This window comes from Colossoma macropomum, unplaced genomic scaffold (assembly GCF_904425465.1).
Source record: "Colossoma macropomum unplaced genomic scaffold, Colossoma_macropomum, whole genome shotgun sequence".
Taxonomy (NCBI): Eukaryota; Metazoa; Chordata; class Actinopteri; order Characiformes; family Serrasalmidae; genus Colossoma; species Colossoma macropomum.
The window spans coordinates 36,786,614-36,810,954 of record NW_023494799.1 but is presented as its reverse complement, the minus strand read 5'-3'; the positions used below and the strand labels follow the sequence as shown (position 1 = coordinate 36,810,954).

The 24,341-nt window shown below is 39.5% G+C and overlaps 1 protein-coding gene across 1 annotated transcript in view; it reads right to left on the bottom strand.

Annotated features, from left to right (window-relative positions):
- The window catches only part of pkd1l2b (polycystic kidney disease 1 like 2b), a 37,177-nt gene extending 13,388 nt beyond the window's left edge, over positions 1–23,789 (bottom strand). The window contains exons 1-17 of the mRNA XM_036585956.1: positions 23,474–23,789; positions 22,093–22,251; positions 21,354–21,542; positions 19,136–19,246; positions 13,782–14,099; positions 13,547–13,692; positions 10,715–10,897; positions 7,863–8,003; positions 7,633–7,788; positions 5,592–5,716; positions 5,273–5,393; positions 3,928–4,059; positions 3,555–3,780; positions 3,273–3,463; positions 1,491–1,721; positions 279–380; positions 21–199 (exon numbers count right to left, since the gene is read on the bottom strand). Of these exons, the coding sequence (XP_036441849.1) occupies positions 21–199; positions 279–380; positions 1,491–1,721; positions 3,273–3,463; positions 3,555–3,780; positions 3,928–4,059; positions 5,273–5,393; positions 5,592–5,716; positions 7,633–7,788; positions 7,863–8,003; positions 10,715–10,897; positions 13,547–13,692; positions 13,782–14,099; positions 19,136–19,246; positions 21,354–21,542; positions 22,093–22,251; positions 23,474–23,789 (3,026 nt within the window). The remainder of the gene's footprint in view (positions 1–20; positions 200–278; positions 381–1,490; positions 1,722–3,272; positions 3,464–3,554; positions 3,781–3,927; positions 4,060–5,272; positions 5,394–5,591; positions 5,717–7,632; positions 7,789–7,862; positions 8,004–10,714; positions 10,898–13,546; positions 13,693–13,781; positions 14,100–19,135; positions 19,247–21,353; positions 21,543–22,092; positions 22,252–23,473) is intronic.
- Between the last annotated feature and the right edge of the window lie 552 nt (positions 23,790–24,341).

Genomic DNA, 24,341 nt, shown 5'->3' with positions numbered 1-24,341 from the left:
CAGTGTTCTGTCCACTGTACCAAGCAGGATGTTTTCCAGAGTTATCGTGCCACAGCCTGATGCTCTGAAGCTCTCCCAGAGAGACTGGAGTGGTCAGCAGGAACATGTCCACCCCTCCCCTCTCAAACACTGGTTTGTCTGGGTCAGTCAGATGATGAGGCTCACTCTCCCACACTGAGCCTGTTAGAGTCACTGTAACCTGCAGTGCAACAGAATTATTACATACAAAACCACAGCAGAATGTCTTGCTAAATGAATACTGAGGTGACCACACTGACATGAGACGAAGTGGACGCTCCCCGGCGATGCCCAGTGCCGATAACCAATAAGTACCGATAATCAGCCAGTGGGTCATTATCTTCCAGCACTGTCACCTTTACCTAGAACATATGACAATAGAGTTAACTGGGGGTGAATATCACAACAATGCAACTCTATTGCGATTCTTTACAAAATGATTAATCGTAAATTTCACCACGATCTGATTTGGTCACTTTGATACAGTTCAGAATTAGCACATTACTGTATTATTGTTTTTTCTGTGTTTAATGGCTCATAGGTCCACTCATGATTTGTGATGGTTTGTTTACCAAAAACAGACATAATTCATTTTTAAGTGACTGTTTTCCAACCTCTCTTTATCAGGCGGATGAGGTTACTGTCCCTTTAAGACTGATATATGTAAATGACCTCTGTTCTGACTGGCTCTCCTGTATTGGGCCTCATTCAAAAAGGAGTGAAACACACCTTATAACTTCGGTGTGAATGGGCGGAGCTAAACTGCTGTAGGCTTAATAGAAAAGCTAATATATAATTAATATATAATAGAAAATAGAAAGCTGATTGGTTTTGTGACATCACAAAAATTATTCATTCAAAAAACCTTTTTTCGGCAGCTTAATTTCCACATTGACTGGGAGGTGAAAAAGTGATTTTTTATTTATTCATTAAAATAGTGATTCTCTTTTTTAATAAATTAGATTTACTATGTAAATATTATTAAAATTTCAAAACATACTGTTCACTTCCCTGTCCATATAGTCCATATATGGAAACTGTATGAAAAAACAGCCCCTTTTGAATGTATATTTTCTGGGATATCACGAGAACCAACATATTTACATTTATCTATCTATTTTGCCTACAGCAGTTTAGCTCCGCCCATTTATATTGAAGTCATAAGCAGTGTTTCACCTATGAGTGCTTTTTTGAGGCACAATACAGAGCAGCCAGTTAGAACAGAGAGTCTTAACAGCACAGCAACAAAAACATCCTGTTCAATGGTAAAGGATAAAGGGAGGTTGGAAAATGGTCAGGTAAAAATATATTATGACCATTTTCACTCAAACATTTTGAGTGGACCTTACGGGAACAGTGTAAAATAAAAGAAACATCTAGGATACAGGCCTTTTAATGATAAGGGCCCTTTATGTGAAGCTCCTCCCACTTTTCACATCAAAAAGACATTCATGCTGCTGAATCAGACAGACCTTCACTTTGTCCTTAAGGTCCTTCCTTCGCGCCCATATCACTGCTAAAATGTACACCAGGAAAACGGCGCAAACAAAACACACCACAACAGGATTTTGGGAGAAAGTGGCGAAGAGCTCAGCAGTGCGAGACACGTCGACCTTGTTTGGCATGACAAAGAAAGAGCTCCCGAAAAATGTCAGGTGGGTGCACAGACACTGGGTGAACATTGGTGTGGTGCGGGGGCCAACCTGTGGACACAAATCTGTTTTAACTGAGTGTACAGCACATTAGAATTAAAGGGGAATTCCACCAATTTTTCAAAATTCCTGCGTAGTTCAATTGTTAAGATGTAAGCAAAGTCATTAGAGACTTTTGATGTGAACTGCATCGTTCTAAAGAAGCTTACTGAGTCAGATTGCCTTATACTGGTGGTGATAGGAACAAGACGTCGGAATGTCGTTACACTAACTGGTTACAAATAAGTTGCCTGATGTGTAAGACCTTGTTTTACGATAGTTTTGAGATACGATTTGGCTTAAAAGGGATTTTTAAAACATGCTGGTGGGTTTTGGGGGTGGTATTTCAGATTCACCACTACTTTAGCATTATTAACATTACACATAAAAACTCAGAAGATACGTATAGGTTCATTTGTTGGCTTATATAGTAAATAACATGGCTATATTTGTCTTGTCGTAATTGCTACCTTTGGTTCCTATCAGCACCACTGTAAAGAAATCTGTGTCTGTCAGTTTATAATTCAACATTTCACAACAAATGACTCAATTTTTTTTTATTTGGCAGAATCCCCCTGTAACATGTAACTGGGTCATTCTACAGAAACGTCCATTTTTGTGTCCCTAGCATTTACAGATACAGTGCACTTGAAAAACATGTTAGGGTTACAATTTTTTACATTTTCAAATAAAACAATAAGTTATTTTAACAATTACACCTTCTTGAGCCTCAATTTAGCAATATTGGTTTTTAAATCAATTATCTGGAATTCCAAGCACCACAGAAGAGCGCGTCCTCACAGTCATGTGTGAAGGCTGAGGCCATATTTTGAAGAAAAAAACACGTTTTTCTGCAAGTTTAACTGCAATAATCTATACATGACTATGAAATATATGAATTAAATGACATAAAGAAAACAAATGCCAAATAAATATTATAAAATATATAATGAAAGTTGTTGTCCCCAGGAGTCGTGTCACTGGTGTTACTGCATAACAAAAAATCTCTTATTTTGAAATAAAAGTCACACTCATGACATCACTTGACTTCCTTTTACCTGTTTTCTGAGGATCTATGAAGAAAAGCCCATGGTGAGTCCACTGTGTCTTTCAGTTATCATAGATTTTCTCATTTAGCTCATGATTTCATATAAAGCTCTTAGTCGACGTCACACCGACTTTATTCTTAGGTAATTGTGAAAAAATAGAATACAAATGGATTAAATGACATATTTTAGTGGATATTCCATGATTGACAATGTGTGGTTTGATGTTCTGTAGCAGCCAGTTTGTAAAATGCATTTTTCATTAAAAATGTCTCTGGTGTTACCTTTCTTATGCGTAACACCAATGAGGATCGGTAACACCAGTGACTCCTATGGACAGATAGAAAAGTGGACATTTCTGTAGAATGACCCAAACAAACAAAATTATATTGAACAACGTTGAGCTCAACACTTTGCAACACTGAACATTTAGTGCAGTAACTGGAGTAAAATGTCATTTACCAGCTCACTTGTTAAATCATAGCATAATTGCATCTAAATGTCAAATGTAGCTCACCCTACAGCCACAGTCGCTCCAGTTTGTTTTAGTCTCGTCCCAGTACTTGCACTGAGCAGCAAAAGACATGATGAAAACAGAAGCATTTGAGGAATTCACAGGAGCTCCTACACTAGGCCTCACGAGAAGATAGTAAACTCCTGCGTCAACTGCCATGTCCTTGGGGCCAAGCACCCATGTGTACCTCTCCTCTGTGTGGAAATAATAGAAATAAATGTGTAAATCCCATTTTGCAGTTCTCCCTATCATCAAGGTGATGTCCTGCCCTGCTAGAAGAATCACCTGGTGGGCTCTCCAGATGAGGAAGCTGCATTTTGGCCTTGTAATGAGTGTCATTTGGGTAATATTGGAAGCCCAAGTATAACTGCAGCGATATCTTCTCTAAGGGTTCCAACTTCAGAACCAGAGATGTGTTTGGAGTGGTCACGTTGATGGCCAGAGTGCTGTACTTTCTGAGGTCCAAGAAAGTACTGTTTAGATCCACAGCTTCTGACCGTGGTAGGAGAACCTACAAACAGGCCGGATGTGTTTAGAAGCTCCACTGTGATAAATGACTCTGATCACTGAAACATTGAAGTATGACCTATATGAATTATTGATTTGTCAGCTAGGATTGATATTTTTACTTTGAAATGCTGTACATCAGACTTTTTACCTCAATCTCCTCCCTGAGGTTTGTGACTGGAATGACAGAGCCGTTCTCTCTGGTGAGGGAGAGACCCCCCACTGCTCCGCTTATGGGATCGCCTTTACTCCAGGAGAAAGGGTTGATCCCAAAACTCAGCATCTGTGACCAGATAAAAGGGACAGAACTCATGTCAAAGCCATACTAGAGAGGATATTGACCCCTGTAGAGTCTCTAGTATTTTTAAATATATCTCACATATAACTGACATTGAGTTACCTGTTTATTAGGTACACTTGTACCTACAGTCTTTGGCCATTTTATCAGGTACACCTGCCACATAGGTGCACCTTGGAGGTTCATCATACAGTGTGTCAGCCACCATCCATAGAAAGGGACCAATTTAGGACAAACACTGATCATATATTACTTTAGTAGTGGTTTTTCTTAGCACAGCAGTGATACTGACATGGAAGTGGCACTTTTTTGGGGGGCGGGGGGGGATTTTTGCCCAATTTTCTCCCCAATTTAGTCGTTTTCAACTCCCAATTCCAGCCTACCCCAACTAGTTAGGACTCCCTCAGTCACACGATACCACCAGCACTAGGAGGGGGAAGGCTGGCTCAGGCTTCCTCAAATACCTATGAAGCGCCACCGAACTGCCGCTCACGCAAAGTCACTGAACGGCCAAACGCGTTCGGAGGAAAGTGCCAACCGCCAGATCTGTTACGTCAGCTAACAGACGCCTGCACTGACAAGCATCGCACTGGCAGATGGGGGGTCATGCTACCCACCTAGAGGGTGAGGCCAGTTGTGCTCTCTTGGACTCCCGGTCACAGATGGCTGTTCTCTTGATGAACTCAGATCGATGATAGGGCCAAAGCTTAGACAGTTGCACCACTCGGAAGCCCTGGTAGTGGCATATTAATGTGTGTTGCTCTGTGTGAGCCCAACCATGGTCCTTTGGTCAGAAACTGACAGCTGATGAAGGGCTAATGGATGCCTGACACAAACTATGCAGCAACAAATGAGCTATCATCTACAAGGTGTTCCAACGTGGTAGGTTGGAATAGCGCAGTGGACAACACTGCTGCAATCCACTAGACAGACTTGAGTTCAGTTTTATGGGCAGGTAAGCATACCTCGCTGTCAACAAGAGTCAGTGGGCAGGACTCCAAACGCTACATTCGCTAACCTCTGTAACATGATTAAATTGTAAATGTAGTTTTTGCCTCGCAGGTCAAACTACTGAGCAATTAAGTCTCATATTTTTAGGTATTGTTTGATTTTGGTCAAATAAAGTTTATGCACAAGTGGAAAACTCTGCAGAGTGCATATGGGGTGACAAACCTAGCAAACAAAAAGCAACCCTCACCCGCACATCCACTGGCTCCACTGAAGGCAGTATTCCAGGACCTAAAGATGGGAGCATGAAGCTGGCTGAGTCTCTGTTCTCAAAGCTGAAAAACTGATTCTGAAGCTTATCTGGTGACAGCCTGGAAGATGAAACAAGACAGGCTTGAGGAAATGATCCTTCACATATTTCACCACCATACGCAATATTACATAATATATTTGTTCAGTTAAATATTATAGTAAAAAAGATCACAGAGCGTAAATCAGCATTCAAACAATTCACAGAAGTTTCCAATGTTCAGTCCTACTTTATATTTTTCACATTGTTGTTTTCTCACCTGTTGACATACAGACTGATCAGAGGGGAAGTGAGGGATGCTGGCTGTTGGTTTGGCTTTTTATTAGCAAGTAGGGCACTCTGTACGTGGTCAGTTATGTTGAGTAGTAGACTGGAGATCTCACTCTGAAAGAAAATGAGGAAGCATTAATGAGATTCTGCATGGGTCATTCTTGGGCAGAGGGTTATTTAGGGAACAAGGGTCAGCGGTTAAAGGAATGGTTTGGTGAAAAATTACATTTACACTTAATTTTCTGCGTACCACAGATCAGTAGTCAATTACCCAAGACATGTTTGGTGTCTAAAGTTTGCTTCTTCAGTCTAGTGCTAGAGCTACTAGGCTAACGTTGCTAACAAACACTAGGAGTCAATAGTCACCCAAATCTGTTCCTTCAAAACTTCTCTCAACCCACTTTTACCAAATGTGAGTTTGATCTTACAAATATACCAAAGATGAAACAAAACTGTCAGTAAAATTTTATGTGCGCTCATTTTATGATCAGATTCGACCATAGGCAACTTTGGTGAATAAGGGCCAGTATGACTTTTAATGAACTATAAAAATGAACAAACTTCACAGTTTAGCTGATTGCAACAGGTTGCCATTTTAAATAACAGGTATTGCACCAAATTTCATGTCCTCTTTAGAATTGTGTGCAGGAATATAGACTCTTACAGAAAAATCACATATATTTCACAGTATGCAAAAACCACGTTTACAAGTTAACACATGTTTTTTTCACATGTGGGCAATGTTAACACAATTTGACATGATCTCATAATTTTTCACATAATAAAGTAACAGTTTTAACATGTGAAGTGTGCAAAAACCACAAGTGTTTTACTCACATGTGAAATTCGTATGACTTTTCTGTGAGCAGACACTGGTTTAAATTCAAGATTTCTGTTGTATCTACTTACACATATATCTTCAGTTTGAAAACTCAAGATTACAGTAATTTATAAAAAGAAAAAAAAAAAACTTAAAAAATCTGTGGCATTTATATGTCTGTGTGACAGATTTTGTCACTTGTCACTTTGTCACTTGTTGTCTAAAATGGCTGCTCGATTCATCTTGTTACACACTACTTTTTGGTCATGTTTGTAATTCAAATGTATAATTTATAGGTCTACTGTGTCTTAAACCACATCAAGTCTGTGCGATCTTAATTCAGTGAGTTGATGAAAGTTTTTTGGGGATGTATTTACAGAAAACAGTGTTTGTGTCACACGTTCCTCCAGCCCTGACTCTCTAGTGGACTCCAATTCCCAGAACCCTCTGGGAGAACACATGATGATAACATCACGACAATCCACCTATGAGAGATCTGCCTCACCTGACTACTGATTTCCCTCACCTGTTTCCTTGATCATGTGGCTTGTTTTAGTTAGTATAAAAGCCCAGGCTTTAGCTTAGATCAGTATGAAGTAGTGCTTCTCTTGTAGAGCTACTGAGTGGTCATTTGTGAGTGGTTTGTTTGTATTGTTCTGGTTCTGACTTATCTTGTGTATTTTCCCACCTTTGTAATTGGCCTCTTTTGGATCTGACTATTGCCTGTTTTTTGACGATGACTCTGGAACACAAACCAACTAGTAAAGCCTCATTTGCTTCTTTTACCCACTTGTGTCTGACTCGTTCTGTCTTGTTACAGTTTGCTAGAAATGTTAGGCATGTAGCTCCAGTTTTAAACCAAAGAAGCCAAATTTAGACACCAAACATGTCTTGGCTACGTCTGGAATAAGTGTGAAATTGTGTTCACCAAGCCATTCCTTTAAGTTCATGTAAACCGTGTGGACTTTAAGGGCTTCAGCCTGAGGTCCTCAGCCACCAAGGGGCCCCGCAAGCATAACAGTGAGTGTTTGTGTTGATGGAGATTGGCCCTTTAGATTAACCACAGTACTGTGTTCATTGTACTTGGTCTAATCTTACCTCTGAACAAAGCTAAACGGGAATAGAACACATCTGTTTTTCTGACTTATGTCAGTGTTAAATACATTGATGTGGTGTGACAGTGCCTTAATACAGCCCTAATGAGAAGTACCTGTTTTTCTATGTTGGCAGAAACTTTAAGGATGTTACTGGAAGCCTGAATAATGGTTGTGGCCGCCTGCAGCATCAGTCCTGTAACATCTCCTTCAGTGGGTGCCATAGAGATCAGTGACTTACTAACACTGGTGAGAACACAACATGCCTGCAACTGTGGATAAAAATATTAGAAGTTCACAGACAACTGTCCCAATTCATACTGTACTTTCTGTACACTTGTGGTACCTCAGCATTATAAGTCAGCTCATCCTCCTGTGTGACAAGGCTCAAGACAACATCAGCAGTCATGTGTACTTCCTTAAGAATCTTGAGCGGCTCTCCAGTGGTCAAAGCTGCACACATATCTGCCAACATCTCCTCCCGCAGCTCCAGAAAGAAACAGTTACAGCTTTATGTCAAGATAACATTCTAACAGTCAACAGTCTACTACACTGATTAGGCATCACATTATGACCACCTCCTTGTTTCTATGCTCATTGTCCATTTTATCAGCTCCACTTACTTTATAGGTGCACTTTGTAGTTCTACAGTTACAGACTGTAGTCCATCTGTTTCTCTGCATACTTTGTTAGCCCCCTTTTACCCTGTTCTTCAGTGGTCAGGACCCCCATGGACCCTCACAGAGCAGGTACTATTTGGGTGGTGGATCATTCTCAGCACTGCAGTAACACTGACGTGGTGGTGGTGTATTAGTGTGTGTTGTGCTGGTCTGAGTGGATCAGACCTTGTTGGTCTACCTTGTAGATGTAAAGTTAGAGACAATAGCTTATCTGCTGCTGCACAGTTCGTGTTGGTCATCCTCTAGTCCTTCATCAGTTGTCACAGGACGCTGCCCACAGGATGCTGTTGGCTGGATATTTTTGGTTGGTGGACTATTCTCAGTCCAGCAGTGACACTGAGGTGTTTAAAAGCTCCAGCAGCACTGCTGTGTCTGATCCACTCAGCCCAGCGCAACACACACTAACACACCACCACCACGTCAGTGTTACTGCAGTGCTGAGAATGATCCACCACCCAAATAGTACCTGCTCTGTGAGGGTCCATGGGGGTCCTGACCACTGAAGAACAGGGTAAAAGGGGGCTAACAAAGTATGCAGAGAAACAGATGCACTACAGTCTATAAGTGTAGAACTACAAAGTGCACCTATATAGTAAGTGGAGCTGATAAAATGGACAATGAGCGTAGAAACAAGGAGGTGGTCATAATGTTATGCCTGATTGGTGTATGTGTATGTAGATACCTATACATCACACCCATATGAGCTTTTTTGACACTCCATTCCAATACTATGGGGATTAAAATGGAGTTGGCTCACAAGCTGCATTTCAGTTCATCCCAAAAGTGTTCTGTGCAGGCCACTGGAGTTCCTCCACACTAAACTCATCTAACCATGATTTTTTGGACATATTTCTCCATTAGATCGCCAGATATTGAAATCTGATTCATCACTCATCACCCATTACAAACTCTATTAAATGCATGTCCCAAACCGCAGCTGGACAGCTCAGTCAGTGAAGCAGCTATCTTTTGAGAAGTCTGTGGTTTGTTTACATTTTGACTTCACACTTGATGTTTCCACTGTAGACATTCTGCAGGCATCACAATGCCATGTGATATGACATTTGAACGCCAGTTTGCTGTTAGGACCCAGTGTAATTTTGTGTTATGGTCAATCATAATCCTGATGCTCTCCACGTCTTTAGTAAACGTCTGTTTCATTTTCCCCCCCAATCACTGTTTAGTAACTGTTGCACTATACTTCATTATCTCACTCAAGCTTTCAGGTTTTTATCATTGAGCTAGCTAAATGTAAAGTATCAACCACGTGTTTAAAAGTTGATTTGTCCTTGTCTGCAGTGATCTGCGTCATCAGAGGTAAGATATAAATGGAAAAAATCCAAACATTTCCGCACCTACCACAGCAGTGTTCTTTAGCTAGGCTGCTTGACAGTTTGGGTTTTTAAGTTTGCTGCTTTTTTCCATCTTTATGCACATTTCAGCTGTCCGACTGTAGTTTATGTCATCTTCACTGGGATTAATGTTTTGCTTGTCAAGAACGGATGACTGCTTTATAGGGAAAATGCTGCACTGGTTGTTGGGTTTAATTAACCTGTGTTCTCAATAATGTGTGTGTGTGTAATCTTGCTACTTGCTACTAGTGGTGACTTGCCAACACTGTGGTAAATATGCTGCCATTGCATGGGACTCCATATGACTATGGGAATATAGGTCTGTTTCCATAATAACGAAAAGGGAACACAGGGCTGTTTCCTGTTTTCCTGACCAGATGTCCCCTTTTTCCCTGGTTTTTAACTGTGAATTAAAAACACACCAGAAGGTCCTAAGAAAGACCTGCAGCAGAGCAGCTGGGCAGATATCTCACGTTGTTCTTGTTTTGTCCAGCAAAGGGAGCTGACTGTTGCTATCTACTAACCACTTTTACCATTTGCTCGCCTAGTTTTAGAGAACACTGACATGTAAAACTGACCAGAACTTAGCAAATGTCAAGTGAGTCCACAACATCACCACAAACGTCTTTTCAAGATACAATGTAACTCAGGGATTAAAAGATGGGCTGGGATTATGGGACTTGAATCATACTGATTGTATAGACAACCTACTGGAATGTAAGCCACCATGCAATCTACAAATATATTAAAAAAAAATATTTTTTTAAAACTGTGCCACTTTTTAAACCATTCATATATGACATATGTCAAATGTTGATAGCAGCCGTCTCTGTCTCTGTCTGTTTTGGGTCTGGCTGTTATGAAGTCATTTAGTTAGTACCAAATTTTATCAGTTGGCCTTCACCCTAGTTTATTACTGCACAGCAGTTACCAAGGTTGAAATGCTTTTTTATTTCACAGTAAAAAAACATTGGATGTTTTGAAGATAAACTGACCGCTGGACTGGAAATGTCCCTGGTTTTCATTTCAGAAATCTGGTCACCTTAACAAAGGGATGACCCCAGAGATTCATGCCAAGCATAGGCGCTAACAGTAGTTTTCTAAGGAAAATCTTACATAAATGCTTCTAAATCTGCTCTGAATTCAACATTTTTAACCAGTCTTACCTTTTTCTTGGCACTCTTCTCCTCCTTGTTATTCAAACCTCTGTTCAACCTTCTGGAAACAAACTGAAACATCTGTGCTAATATAGAGGCTGAGAATAACCCATTCTGCTGCAGCTGAGTCACATAATGTAACACAAGAGTCTGTAGATCCTGAATAGTCGAGTCACAGCTGGTGTCTCTAACCTGAAATGGACATGTGCAAAGTGAGGACACATGCTATAAAAACTTGATGTATGTAAAAGGTAAATGTTCTCAGTTTCTACAAAGAAATTGTACCCATTTCTCAAACCCAGATTAAGCTTAAGTCTAGAAGGGTTTTGAGTGGTGATTCTGATATCTAAGTCATATTAACATATTAAAGGGGCAGTCAGCTTTTTTTGTTAACCTGTTTATGCTTTTAGCTATAGATGCCTGCATGAAAGTACTATTGACTGTCAAAGTCAAATTAAGTAAAGTCAAGGTTTAAATATATAGCGCTTTTGACAACAGGTGTTGTCGCAAAGCAGGTATACAGAAAAATCCTGGTCTAAGCCTCCATAAGCGTCACCAGTGGCAAAGTGGCAAGGAAAAAACTCCCTAAGAGCAGGAGGAAGAAACCTTGAGAGGAACCAAGACTCAAAATGAAGAACCACCCTCCTCTGATCAACACCGGACAGCAAACAATAACAAAAGTGAAGTATGTGAACAGAGAATAAAGTTTTAACATATTTATAAAATATTAAAATAAAGAAAATGAAAAAAGCAGGTTAAGCAGTGGCTACATCAGAGTAACGAGCTCCGCTCACTTGCTGCACAGCCGGCAGTTCGTTCTCCAGCTGCTTACACTAAATTCCCAAACTGTCATCACCACTGAGCAGCTTTTCAGTCAGCAGCTGTGACAGAAGAACAGCTAAATAACATGGAATCAGCCAGAAATGAACCCAATACCATTCGCCAAATGTGTAGTCTGATCTTCAGAGTCTGACCAAATCAGACTGAGCCATAAAACTGCCGCAATATCAAGTTTAGCTCAGTGTTGTCATTTTTTGCCAGATCAGTATTAATGTTGTTTTGTTCCAGCCAGTCTGTAAAGCATCTTACAGCCCATTTAGTTTGGCGAATGGTGTTGGGTTCATTTCTGGCTGATTCCAGGTTGTTTAGCTGTTCTTCTGTCACAGCTGCCGACTGAAAAGCTGCTCAGTGGTGATGACAGTTTGGGAATTTAGTGTCGTCTCATCTTCAGAGTCTGACCAAATCGGCTGTCGGTCAAATGTGATCTTAAAAGTGTTCATTTTCTGTTTGTGGCAAAGTAAGAAGTAAAAATGTTCAAATGGCTTGAGCGTCTCCTACAGCTGTCAAAGTCGTTGCTTAGCAATGGCGTCTCAGTGCAGTGATACAGTGTTTGTGAAAAAAAATGCTGTTATGCTGAAATAACAGCACGGTTAGAACGCTTCTCAACCAATCAGTTTGTGTGGCCTGAACTAACTGTTGTATAATGGAAGACGTCAACATCAGGAGTTCTCTTGTACCAGTCATAATTCGATTTTTCATGAACTGTCCTTTGCCACAGCCTCACGCAACACAAGCCAAAGTTGCTTTGTCTGACTAACCAGGGAGCAAACTAGCTAGCATTTTAAAAACACCACTTATCCTTGGTAAAATCACAGTAATACACTGCTTTAATAAGAAAACTATGTTTGCAGCGCAAGGCTTTAGAGAACAGCTTACTGATAGTGTGCAAGCAGATCAAGAATTAAGGTTCTTTCTGTACCATTTCTCGGATAGTGTAACATAGCCAACAAATGCTCACTTAATTGCTTAAACAATTTGTTGCCTTTCAAACTGACCTATAGGGGAGTAACAGTGACATTGTGACCTTGTGATATTGCAGTGCAAAATTGTTTTGAAAAATGTTTGCAAAGTCAGCTCCAATCCACAGTTCACTCCAGCACAAGTTGTAACACTTTCAGAAAAAACGGTACTAAACTGTCTCTGGATCAGTGCCTCTCTTGTCACTGGGGTGGAACCCTCAAGGGTACATCTCAGTACCTTTAGTCAGGGAACATAACTGTACCATAATCCACTGAAATGATATTTTCTAAGCTGTACTGACTCCACACACCCCGTCTCGTCTCCAGGCTTTTATTTTACTGTTCTGTTTTAAAACATTCGGTTATGAAAAGGGACAAATACAAACTTTTCACCTGGAAAAACTGATTTAAGGTTCACAACTGGAACCACTGTTGTACCTTTGAGGGTACATTTGTATTGTTTGTACCTTGATGACTAAGAAATGTACCTGCACTGAACTTTTATTTCTGACAGTGTAGTAAATTGTGCAACAACGTGATTATAGTCTCCATTTTTCTTCATTCAAATTTTGTTAAAAAAGATATAAGAATACCGCATCATGAACCGAACAAATCATGGGTTGAGTGTATCGTTGCACCCCTACTCACCTATTCAAAGTACTATACTTTAGCAAATGATAACAGTGTTTGTTTGATATGCCAAATTTTACTTGCACAAGCCACTGACACCAACTACCATGATCACATCAGGTTAAATCTAACTTTAACCCCGTAATCTGATATCTCACATAGATTCATTGTCTGGCTCCTGCCAGAAAATAAAAGCTTAAAAAAGCTTGCTGCTGCTGTGGAGTGGTTCACCATGGGACCCCTCGGCTGGGGCAATCCAACTTTGAATTACTGTCTTGGTTTTACTCTTTTCAAAAATGTATTTAGTTAATTATTATCAACTCACATATTTTTAGGACCATTGATTAATTTTAATATTTGCATTCAAGTTCAAGCCCTTTTAATACTAATAACCTTATGGTTGCTAACTTACCTGAGTAAACAATGTAGTGTTGATTGTATGACCATCCACATTCTTAACAATGACTTTCAGCCCAAGACTGTAATGATGATTTTTATCCCCAATAGGAAGGAACAGTGATCTCATCCCCAGATCACTGCCACAATACAAATAATTCCCTGCAGAGATTGGATGAAATGATGAGGATGAATTATTACACTCAGAGAAACTAATTGGTCTTTAATCCTGTGAAGATGTCCACTCTCACCATCAACAGTGGTCAGGCAGAAGGAGCAGGGTCCAGAGCAGCAGAAAGGTTCGACTGTGGTGCAGGTTATATTGAAAGGAGAGAGGACATCTCCAATGGGTGGGTCAATGGTGCAGGTGGGCGGGTAGTAGAGTTGTGCAGTAGAAGTGGTTTGACAAGGGAGGGGGACTGAGGGGAAGGTACTGTTTGGGGTAGAATGGGAGATGGTAGTGTGGGTGTTGTTCTGGTTAGAGGGAGAGACAGTTGGCAATAGGGTTGCTGAAACGTCAAACAATGGAATGGTGAAGTAACCATAACCAGACTTCCCATCTTTTGAACCTGCGTTACAGAGACAGATAAAAATCAGACTTATTTGGAAATTTTAAACATACGTATGCTTTAAAAACTGATGAAACATCCATACCATATGCCACCACTGTGATATTCTGCTTTGCAGTATTCAGTGTTGTACTAGGCACAACAAATGTGCTGAGATTTGCAGCCTGTTGTTTCAGCAGCATCTGACCATTGTCTTTACTGCAGGAATTTGAAAGGGCCTTGAACAAAGAAATACATGAAAATAATGTTCATAAAAGCAAATGTCATGGGCAACCACTACATAATATTAAGAGTGAAAACACTTTCAGCGAAAAGGCTATGCAATAGTTACACAATCAAGCGTAATTTATGATAAAAATATGCAGATATTCTGCAAAACTACTGTATATACTTCTATTAAATGTGTTATTTCATGTGTTGGTATTAATGGATCTCATTAAGTCGTTATTCATTGTGAGTTTGGTTTTTACATATGATACAATCACAACTTACAGAATCCTTTGTTGTGTCTTCAAAATACCAGAGTATATTTTGGCAGCCTGCGCATTCTACTTGTAGAGAAATGGCATTATTGACATTCACGGGATCACAGTTTGAGCAGCTGGAGGAAAGAAATACAGTATATAATTGTATATAAAAGTTCTTTTCTACAAAGAACGATGGCAAAAGATGGAAATATCATGCAGTAATATAACCAAAACTACAGGTGGGTGACAAACGTTCAGGAAAAACCTGAATAAATGAATAAAGAAACTGCTGATGCTTCCAGACAGATAAACTGCACGATACAGTTAAGCAATTAATATCCTACCATGCTCTGTGGTATTTATATAAAAGCTGAGAAGTATCAGTTGATCTTGATTTAGATTTTTTGATATTGAAAGAGTTTTCATTATTGAGGCGCAGAGCTTCGGTAACATGCACTGCTATACGCTGCAAAAAAATCTTGTCAAGTGAAATTATCTTAATTCTAGTCAATATATCTAATGTTTATTATTTTGAGATGGTTGTGCTCCTATTATAAGATTATTTAGCTTATTTCTAGACATATTTTACCTGTTTTAAGTACTTTTATTAGGTAAAATTATCTCGCTATACTGATAATTTAGCTTCTTTCAAGCACATTTCTTAAAGCAAGCAAAATCATCTGCCGTTATAGTGAGATGACCTTACGTGATTAAATTGCTTAAAATAAGTAAAAAATGTTTGCAAATAAGTTAAACAATCTTATAATAAGTACACAACAATCTCAACAGGAGAAATATTAAATATATATACTAGATGACAAACAAGTACGTGACTTGTTTGTCACCCACCTGTAGTTATGGTTATATTACTATATAATATTTTGATCTTTTGCTTTTTCAGTCGTAGGCCGGAGGTTAGGGAGCCAGCCCTGTAACCGGAAGGCTGCTGGTTAAATCTCCTGAGCTGACAGTACTTGGCTAAAGTGCCCTTGAGCAGGACACCTAACCCCCAACTGCTCCCCGGGCCCTGACTGCGCCCTAGTGTGTGTGTTCACTAGTGTGTATGTGGTGTTTCACTGCACAAATGGGTTAAAATGTGGAGGTGAAATTTCCCCGTTACAGGACTAATAAGGGGCACCTTATTTTAACTAGATTTAAAATCATTTCACTTGACAAGATATTATTTTTTGCAGTGTAGTGTTTCAGTAGGAATAGGGACAAAAGAGACGTGCATTTAGATTGATGGGAAGCTTGGAAGGTCATCAGTAAACATGGTTAAAAGCGTACATTCACTGACTTTCATGCTAATGCATTAGTGCGATATGTGGGGGGAAAACAGAAGAGCAGCTCTTTCTAAGGTGAGAATGTCACTGCAGGACGTGATCAGACTGTGTCGGCCAGAACAGTCCACTTACAACTACACAGAGAGGGATATTATAGTAGGGCTTCAGTACATAAACCCCATCATTACACTCGGTGGTGTACAATCCAAACACTGATCTACAGAGATGTGGAAAACAGTGATACGGTCAGGTGAGTCATTCTTCACCATATTCTCTACAAGTGGGCGAGTGCATGTGCAGTACACCAATCACTGCAGACTGGCAGGGTCGCCTACAGAGTAGCGCTTGTAGCTGTTAATGAAGTAATGCTCTTTGTATTTGAGGGTCCCATTTAGTAGGGGAAGATTTCAACCACTACCCCTTGCTACTCAGTTCCAAGGGGCAGAGTGACACTTGAAAACAAGGGGTAGGGGTAGAAATAAGAAATAGGATTGGGCCCAAGAGAACAGTACAGCCTGAAAGCTTGACCCCCACAGTGAAGAGGTCTGGTGGCTCTGCTATGTTGTGGGGGCACTTTTCTTGCATGATTTGAGACCACTTGTCCTCTTAGAGGGAAAGGTAACTGCCCTGTCAATACAAAGTAATTCTGACTGATCACCTCGATTCTATGATGAAACATATCTATCCTGATGGAAGTGATCTCTTCCAGGATGACGGTGTCCCCATCTATAGGGAATTAGGGATTTCTGAATGGTTTGATGAGTATGAACATGATGTAAATCATATGCTATGGCTTTTGCAGTCACCAGATCTCAACCCGGTTGAACACCTATGGAACCACCACCATCAAAACACCAACTGAGGGAATATCCCCCCAGTACAGTTGATTTTTCCTTTAATGTTCACCCATCTGTACATACGCCGATCAGACATAACATTATGACCACCTCCTTGTTTCTACACTCATTGTCCATTTTATCAGCTCCACTTACTATATAGGTGCACTTTGTAGTTCTACAGTTACAGACTGTAGTCCATCTGCTTCTCTGCATACAAAAGCCCCCTTTTACCCTGTTCTTCAGTGGTCAGGACCCCCATGGACTCTCACAGAGCAGGTATCATTTGGGTGGTGGATCATTCTCAGCACTGCAGTAGCACTGACATGATGGTGGTGTGTTAGTGTGTGTTGCGCTGGTCTGAGTGGATCAGACACAGCAGTGCTGCTGGAGTTTTTAAAGACCTCAGTGTCACTGCTGGACTGAGAATAGTCCACCAACCAAAAATATCCAGCCAACAGCGTCCTGTGGGCAGCGTCCTATGACCACTGATGAAGGACTAGAGGATGACCAACACAAACTGAGCTATTACCTCTGACTTTACATCTACAAGGTGGACTGACAAGGTAGGAGTGTCTAATAGAGTGGACAGTGAGTGTTTAAAAACTCCATCAGCACTGCTGTGTCTGATCCACTCAGCCCAGCGCAACACACACTAACACACCACCACCACGTCAGTGTTGCTGCAGCGCTGAGAATGACCCACCACCCAAATAGTACCTGCTCTGTGAGGGTCCATGGGGGTCCTGACTACTGAAGAACAGGGTAAAAGGGGGCTAACAAAGTATGCAGAGAAACAGATGGACTACAGTCTGTAACTGTAGAACTACAGAGTGCACCTATATAGTAAGTGGAGCTGATCAGTGTATAAAACTTTCTTATTTCTGTAACATGAAATAACAAGGGACAAAAGAATGAGTGAGAGAAGGAACAGGAGGAAAGTATGTCAGGCAAAAATGGTATTTTTCTGTATTACTTGTAGAAAGGACTTACAGATGAATTGTTTTCAGAATCTTTTTAAAAGCGTAATAATGGATCAGTATCTTACGTGACTTTAATTTGCACTGCATTGCCTGCAGTGATGGTAATGCAGGTGCTCTCTTTCTCATTCTGACTGGTTTCGTTGTCACCATCCTCACTAGAGCCCCCTTTTCCAGATGTGTCCTCTGGTGATTTTGACCCATTATTATTGTTCGTCTGATTATTTGAATCGTCTCCGTTAGAAGCTCCATTTGTTGTTCCGCCTGTTGATTTGTCTCCAGAATTGGATTGATTGTTTTTGGAGTTGCTGGTTTGTTGTTTTGACTGGTCGTCTGTATTGTTTGTGTTTGGCTGCGTGGTTTGGTTTGTGTTACTCTTCTCAGAGCTTGACTGTGAATTGTTTGAATTTTGCTCATTTGAATTACTATTGGTTTCCTTTGATTTGTCCTTTGATCCATCGTCTTGTGAAGAATTGTTTGCTTTTGATTTGTCATCACTGGATGCCCCATTTGAGTTTGATTGCTGTGTATTGTCTTTTGAATCATGATTTTGCTGATTGGAATTGTTGTTTGTTTCATTTGATTCATCCTTTGATTCAGTATATTTTGAAGAGTTGTTCCCATTTGATTTATCTTCTGAAGAGTTGTTGTCGTTTGATTTGTCATTTGAAGAGCTGTTCCCACTTGATTTATCTTCTGAAGAGTTGTTCCCATTTGATTTATCTTCTGAAGAGCTGTTGTCGTTTGATTTGTCATTAGAAGAATTGTTGTCCTTTGATTTGTCATTAGAAGAGTTGTTGTCGTTTGATTTGTCATTTGAAGAGTTGTTCCCATTTGATTTATCTTCTGAAGAGTTGTTGTCGTTTGATTTGTCATTAGAAGAATTGTTGTCGTTTGATTTGTCATTTGAAGAGTTGTTCTCGTTTGATTTGTCATCTCCAGACGACCCATTTGAGTTGGCTTGTTGCGCATTTGAGCCTTTTTCAGAATCACCGTTTTCGGACTGATCTTTTGTGTCGTCTTCAGCAGATGTTTCTTTGGATTTCTCTTCATTATCATCATTTGTCTCACTGTTTTGAGAGCTGTCACTGGAATCTTCATTTGTATTAGACTTCTGTACAGATCTTTTAAACTTTCCAAACAAAAACATGAAAAGTTAATGTTTATTAGTTCATTAACAAAGTATATGTGCCAGAGATTAATTTGGATGTATTTACATTGAATTACCTCCGAGGAGAAAGGTTTGGAATCTATTGTTGATATTTGGAGCTCTTCATCGCAAAAGTCCATTGCAGCAAAGATTAATGAGAATAATAAGGACACATTTGAGAACGACAATGATATGTGCGTGTTATGTTATTTTAAATATTTTACAATGCATGCAGCACATTTTACATGTACCTACACATGAACCCAGCATACAATACAAATAGTACTGTATATGAAATAAGAAACAAATAGATCTCTAACCGTCTTTGCAGAGATACTTTATTGACAGGTAATTCCCCAGTCCTGGGCAGGACTCTCCAAAGGACATTACGTCTGCAGCCACTTCACAAAATTGCTGCCCATTGCAGAACTCTGTGGAATAAATATATGCTTTGTTTAGAATCATTGGGAAGAGATGCCATTATTTGTCAATCACAGTCACTTATCCATGAAATGGTAAAGGAGAGGCTTTCAGTGCATGTTCAAAAAGGGGGTTATAATCACAATACATACTAAACGGTACATTAAAGACACATCTGGCAGTACTGGTTGCTCAAACAAAGGGATTGTCTAAAGGTAAATATTGCAGATAAATATTTAACCTATGTTTGTAGTTCTTCCGTCTACCAATATGGGACGGAACTTTTTTGTGGCTTTGCCATTAGCATTGTATCTGCATTTTGCTCAAAGACAGCTGCTCTGATGGCTAATGATGAACCTTCATTTACGTATGTCAGCTATTTGTTCTTCTTCGTTGTTTGAGTTCAACACAAAAGAATGTATAACAATCTAATCCATTCACTTTTCTCTGTCCAGTTGTTTTAGCATGAAGATCATTAGATCTTTAGATCAGGGTTTTTTAACCAGTGGGCTCCACCTCTGGTGGTCTCTGGACCAATACTGAGGTGGAGCAAGTGGTCTGTAGTAGGCCATCAATGGCACTTTGTAATAAAAATAATAGACTTAACAATACATTGCAAAAAAAGATGTCTTAGGAAGTGAAAACATCTTAAATGTGAGAAACACATCTAATATTTCTCTGTATGAGATTGTTGTAAGAATAAGATTATTCCACCGGTGTCTATACATTTGTACTTGTTTGCTAGTAATTCTTTCTAAAGTATCTCATTCTGTTGGCACATCGTTTCACTTGTTTTGAGAAATAATGAATGATATTTTGCTTATTTCAAGAAATAATAATAAAACAAGTAAAATGATCTGCCAGTAATCTGGAATAAGACAACTAATGACATTAAATGACTTAAAACAGGTTGGAAAAGATGATTTCACTTGTGAATATAGCTCTTTTTGCAGTGTAAGTAGAAAATATAAAATGTTTTGAAATGTAAACAACATTAATACAAGCTCTGCAGCAGAGGAGCTAATTTTTGCTTCTTCCCTCTAGAAACAAAACAGACTCAATCGCCCACTTCACTCGACGTCCACTCATGAGCAACTGATTTAAAAAAAATTGCAGAAACATTCATGACTATTTGCCACCATTCCACTTGATTTGTGGTACAAAACAAGCTTAACATTTTAATCTGTTAATATTTAACAAGCAATGACACAGGTGATCACCGAGGCACCCAAACTTCACTGAAAAGTGCCCAAAGAGTGGACTTTTTAAGCAGAAAAGTTGAGTTTTGTTTTCTAATGGGCCTTCATGCTTGTGATAAATAGGTGGGCCATGAGCTGGAAAAGGCAGAGAATCCCTGCTTTAGATCTTCCTATCTGACAGCAATGGACAAACCCTTGGTAAAATATTAATCAAGTAAAAGTACAAGTGCTTTATTTATGTTTTTACTTGAGTTTAAGTACAAAAGTACTTTTCTGCTTTTAAAGGTGCTCAGATAATAAGATTTGGGGATTTGGAGACCTCTGGTGGAAATGTTTAATTGCACGCAACATTTTGTACATTTTGTAATGTCATTTGTGTTTCGGAGCCCCCAGGCAGATGAATCTAATGACTGTGAGTGTGCTGAAGAAGTATTCAAACAGAACTCGGTGCAGGACGTGTCGTCTGAGGAAGTGAGTGAATGATCTGTTGTCTTCATATCTTCATTAGCGTTAAGTGGATTTTGCATTTGAGACCTAAACTTCAAACCGGACCTTCTTTTTGAGCCTGACTGTTAAATTATTATTTAAGTCTTTACAGGGCGACTCGCAGCAGGGCATACTCACCATATTTTAGTTTTTTCTCCTGAGTCTGTAATGCTGCTTCTTTCAATTTCAACAAAAAAACTTACACAGTGAAATTTCACTCCTCATCCAAACTCCTGGGATGTCAGGTATGTTATTTAAAAGATTCTGAAAGCTTGTCAGAGGTGCCCGAGCCTAGTTACAGCTGTAGCTGTAAAGTACAAAGCAGTGAAATGAAGTGGAGTGAAAGTAAACATCTCAAAAAACGGAAATACTTAAACAGGATTTAAGTACAATAACAAAGTACATGTTCTTCACTACTGTCCACCACTGATACCTGATACTACATCCACTACGTCCACCCAGCCGCACTTCTCCAGTAAGGATGTGTCGGAGGGAGAACGGCTGGTTCTGCAGTAATGCGGCGTCTTCCTGCCGGAAAAACTGTTGCCAACTTCAATCACCTGACCAGATCCACACTGTAGCACGGCCTTGTGGTCAGCACAGGCAAGAGAATGTCCAGACTCTGAAAAAGAGTGAAGGAAATTAATTCACAGACTTTCATTCGTTATCATAAAAGTGGAAACTACAGCTACACTTTTTAAATTAAAAAGGGGGTTAATTGGCGTGATGCCTCAAAAGAACCAGTTTTTGGGTCTTCAAAGAACCTTTCAAAGGATAGTGTAGTGTTTGTGTTTAGTAGTTTGAGTTTAATTCTGCCTTTTTAACCCCTTTAAATGGCCAGGGCCCACCGACAGGCCTAAAGACTTATTACACGTCTATAATAGCTCAACTAGTTTGCATTGAGGTTCCTGTAGTTACTGAGTAATAAGCCTTAGTATGTAATAAGCCTGGGATTTTAAGGGGTTAAAGAACCTCCACATAATATAAATGCACTACACCACCTAAAAGCCAAGAACCATTTAGAAACCTTTATTTGTAAGAGTAGTCTAGCAGTGCTCCAATAAACGATGGTCTAGTTAAAAAAGTACTAATAACTAAACTCGCAGATAAAGTATACTACAGTCGATGTGGTCTCCAGTGCGCAAATAAATGATTAAGAAAGAAGTGCTAACCAAACTGGCAGATAAAGTGGAACTCCTGGCTGCAGTTACTGCTTGTTCCCCATCGAAATCCAGAGTCTTTTGAGATGTAACCACAGCCTGCACCCGGGACGGGCTCACCGAGCCAGTTAGAGTAGCTCACATTAGAGCCATCCAGCCAAGACAAGGGACCTGCAGATAGAATGAAATGTATGCAAAAGATTAACCGCAGTTAAAAAACTATAGGCAGCTACAATATACATATTAAAATGCAGTGAATTTACAATGATCTGATTAATTATTATGGTTGTGGTTGAGCATCGTTTGATCAGTTACTTAAGACTTAAAGTATTTTTAATGCTACTTTAAGACACTGAACAACAGTCGGTGAGCCAGTATCAGGAGATAGATTGCAAGGTCAGAATCAGTCATGTGCTAAAGTTATTTTGTCAATTACATTTTGTTGATTTTCTGTGAAAATAAGTTAGAAATCTCTACAGACACACTCAAATATGGTGATGGCAACTTTTTTAGTTTTAAATGTTTCACAATTTTATTGTTTATTTCCAGGTTTGAATATAAAAACTGATTTTCACAGATTTGGTCAGAGACTTTTTAAACCAACTGTGTATACAAAGTTGTATGCAAAAGTTTAAGCACCTAAATTACATGTTGTGTTGATTTTCTAAGTGATGACACCTAAATATGGCATTAAATGTAGTGTTTTTCTGCAATTTTTTGCTAAGTTTAACATGTTGTGAAAAAAAGAAAATTAAAAAAACAAAAATAATAAAATGTAAAATATTTTCTGCAGAGGCCACATTTTTTGACATTCAATTAGTAGAGTAAGCGTTAACATTCACTTAATTTTAAATTAATTAATAATTAATAAAACGTCATTTGACCAGGGGCGCCTAAATTTTTACACACGACTGTAGTTCTGACCATGCAATGTGACCGACTGAAAGATATACTCTTACATACTGATATCTCCTAATACTGGTGTACGGACTCTTTAAGTATCATTGAATCTTCAAGTATTTCACCTTGTTTGCTTGTAACCCAGCAACAACCAGCAGCGTACAAAATGATGAGATAAATACTTGCTTGTTAATCAGTTTTTGTGTCATTATTGTCTCTGAGACACCTAATAATAATATTGATAATGAAACTGAGATATAATACTTCACTGGCATCAATATCTCACAATATAGCTCTCCCTCTTATTATGGACCCTGAAAAAGTAATTAAACTAACTTGATTCAAATACGAACACCAAACACAAATTTTCAGTTTATTTACATTTGACAGTAATTGTGTGGATAATATTTTACTCATGTGGAAATGATGTACAAATTCAATTAAGTAAGTTACCTTGAACTTCTGTTGCTTTGCCTCTGTATCACCCACTTACCCACAGCGGAGTCCAGGCTGAGGCTGAGGGAGGCCGGCGCCAGCCCCAGCCACCAGTCCAGCTCCGGTTGCAGATGTTTCTGGAGAAAGTGCTGAGTCTCATCGTTCTGGATGAAGGCCAGGTGTCCACCGCCGCGCTCACACCAGCCCTGTGCACTGAGGAAGCTGCGCTGCAGAGCTACGAACTCAAAGCAGGAGCCCTCAAAGGCCTGCTGCTGCTCTGGACAGGACAGAGCCTCTGTGTCCACTTCAGCATCAGCTGCAGTGACAGTGAAGACCACCACAAGTATCAGAGTGGAGAGACTATGTGTGGCCATCTTCACCTCCTCACCTGCACACCGTCACAGTCAGTCTGGCGTTTCTCTTTGTTTATATAGCAGAAGTGACGTCAGCTTATAAAGGACTGGTTAAACCCTATTAATCATCATTTGCCCTCCAACAAAAGCCTGTCCTGCTATAATAGAGCTCTAATAGAAGCACATTGTGTCTCAGTGCAGTTCAGAGCTGTGCTGAACAGAGATAATGCATAGTGAGTAAATGCAGAGAGGAACACAACAGTGAATTTGAACTTTTTATTGGAAAACAATAAAGCTGTGACTGTTTTTCAGCAATATTTTTTTGATATTAATATTTTAGATTACTTATTAGGTTTTACAACAAATGCACAAAACATAATAAGGTCTAAAACAGAATACAGCAAACACTACACCTCTTTGTGTTCTTCTTCTTTGGATTTTAGGTGCATCGCTAAAGCTAGACCTCACCGTGTCGTGTGTGTGTGTGTGTGTGTGTAAAAGGAGGTACAGACTGTACAGGAATACATGTTATCAGAAAAAGTGGGGCTTTAATATTGTAGTCAGACAAAAAAT